The sequence below is a fragment of the Equus asinus genome, chromosome X (assembly GCF_041296235.1).
Source record: "Equus asinus isolate D_3611 breed Donkey chromosome X, EquAss-T2T_v2, whole genome shotgun sequence".
Taxonomy (NCBI): Eukaryota; Metazoa; Chordata; class Mammalia; order Perissodactyla; family Equidae; genus Equus; species Equus asinus.
In genome coordinates, this window is record NC_091820.1 from 430,001 (window position 1) to 432,500 (window position 2,500).

At 53.1% G+C, this 2,500-nt stretch overlaps 1 protein-coding gene across 2 annotated transcripts in view; it reads right to left on the reverse strand.

The window, feature by feature from the left end:
• Positions 1-2,500, reverse strand: part of CRLF2 (cytokine receptor like factor 2) — a 17,096-nt gene that overhangs the window by 5,104 nt on the left and 9,492 nt on the right. For both annotated transcript variants that reach the window (XM_044768259.2, XM_044768260.2), the window contains exons 3-5: positions 2,423-2,500; positions 2,094-2,227; positions 328-490 (exon numbers count right to left, since the gene is read on the reverse strand). The exon at positions 2,423-2,500 is cut by the window's right edge and continues 86 nt beyond it. In XM_044768259.2, coding sequence (XP_044624194.1) covers positions 328-490; positions 2,094-2,227; positions 2,423-2,500 — 375 coding nt within the window. The remainder of the gene's footprint in view (positions 1-327; positions 491-2,093; positions 2,228-2,422) is intronic.

The window sequence follows — 2,500 nt, forward strand, 5'->3', positions numbered from 1 at the left end:
CTATCCATCCATCTATCCATCTATCCATCTATCTGTCCTTCTGTAGATAGGTATAGACATCTGGAAGTCCACACACGCAGGTGTTTAGAGACAGACCTCCGTCTACACAGGTGAGGCTAAGTTGGCGGGTGGGCCTGGCTCTGACTCCACTGTGTGAACAGAAGTCGAGAAGGAAATTCCCCGGACAAGGCCGGCCGCCTGAAGAGGGGACCCCGCAGGGCGGGCTCTTCGTCTGCCGTGTGGACGAGGCCGCCAGGTCCTCATGCCCCAGGGCCCCCACCCTCCCCGGAGGACGGAGAGCCGGCCCTGCCCCGGGACCCGCGTTACCTCGCCGCCGGCCCCTCTGCTGGTGGGCCACCTCCGACCAGTCGCTGGGGTAGGTGTCGGGGCCGTAGGCCGCCTCCATGGTCCTCGCTCGGGCCCGGAAGAAGTAGCATTTGTCGGGATCCAAGCCCGGGATCGACACGTTGCAGCTTCTGCCCTCCTCAGCCTGGAGGACAAGCAGACCCGGCCGTCAGTGAGTCGATCAACAACCTTGACCTTCACCCCTGGGACTCATGAGACCCCGCATTCACGCTCTCATTTGACCTCCTCTCTCTGCCCTCCAAGCGACCTCCAAGCGACCGCGGCACAAACGGACGGGGCAACGCCTCTCCCCTCGGAGGAGAAAAGCATCCTTTACAACAAACATCCCGACAGATGCTTTCAAAGAATTCCCCGGTGCCGGGTGCTCCCTTCAAAAGAGCCCTGATTGTCACAACTATAAATGTCCCGCTTGCTTAATTTCGAGATTTTAGGAAACACCCAGGCAGACAGGCTCAAAACCAACTGAAAAAGCTTGAGAACCTGCCTTATTGTAGCTGCAATAGAGTCACCATTAGGAAACGGATATTTTTTATTTCCCGCCAAGAGGATTCAGACAACACGATGATTTACTGGACCCGCTGCCTCTGATCACTAAGGACTATTTTTGAAAAAAATGAATGAATGAATGCAAAGTGGTGCAGCCACTGTGGAAAACAATATGGAGAATACAAAAAAAATTAAAAATAAAAATAGAATGGACTCAGCTATCCCACGACTGGGTTTTTATCCAAAGAACTGGAAATCAATAATTTAAAGAGATTCATGCATCCCTGTGTTCATGGCAGCATTATTCACAATGGTCAAGACGTGGAAGCAACCCAAGTGCCCATCAATTGATGATTGGATAAAGAAAATGGTATATATATATATATATGAATGGGACGATTTCATCCTTTTTCAGGGCTGAGTAGTATTCCATTGTACATATATACATATATATATATTGTTGGTGAACTCCAGGTGGTCTACACAGAAAGTCCAATATAAAAACACACCCCTGAAATGACACAATGTTATAAGCCCTTATGGCCTCAATAAACTAATTTTCTTCAAAAGCCAAAAAAATTTTAAAAAATGCCTTCGGGTGGCTCTTCACTCTTTTACTACACAGACGACCCAGAGTTTATTGGACGATTCCTCCAAGCCGACTTTGTAGACTTTCCTCGGGCCTTTCCAGGGAGGGGCAGCCTCGTCCTCGGTTTACACGGCAGGCCTCGAAGGATTGGGAGACGGCTCTGAGCCCCGGCTCACTGACCGCCACGCCATTTTAATTGATTCCTTAGACCGTGCTCACTGACTCGCAGCCAGGGAGTGCCCCCAAGTATCTAAAGGCCATGAAAGAAAAGTGGGCGGTGCGTGCGGGGTGTCATCGCCCCCCAGGAACTTTGCCCAACGGTGAGTTTTACGTGTCGACTTTGCCAAATTCTTTGGGCATCTCCTCTGCTGGATACCAGTCTGGACGGTGGCTGTGAAGCTGACAGGTGGACGCGATTCGCTTTTATGACCTGTTGGCTTTGAGTCGCTCTGCCACGAGGGTGGGCCTCGCCTAATCAGTTGAAGGCGCTGAAAGAACCGACCGGAGCTTCCCAGAGGAGACGGAATTAGGAATTCTGGTGACAGGATTCGAACCTGAGCGTCCAGCCTGGTGACCCGAGACTGGCCGCATCCTACGACCCCATGAGTGACCCCAAAACTAGCACCTTGAGGATGCCGCCGGCCCCACTCACCTGCCACTCGGGGTCGAATGTGCTCTTGTACTGGATTTCGTAGAGGAGGCTCTTGTGGGGCAGCTCGGAGCAGGTCACGGTCACGGCCTCCTCGTGCCACCGGAAGGTCAAGTCTCCGGGGGGGTCGGGCTTCACTGAGGAGGGGGTCACAGAGCACAAGGTCATGAATGCCCCCCCGTCCCCCACATTCGCTATTTTAACATCTTATGGGATTTGGGGTGGATGGGGCCTGATTTTACATTTAGGCCCCGTGGGTGTCGGGATGGAACTTTCTAGAAGGCCAGCGCCTTCCGGGCTGGGGTAGGAATGGCGGGCTTCTGGGCACTTACGGTAGGAGCTGATCCATTGACTCTTGGCCAGAAGAGGACGCGTTCCGCGCCGGATGGAGAAGCTCAGGATTCCGTCCC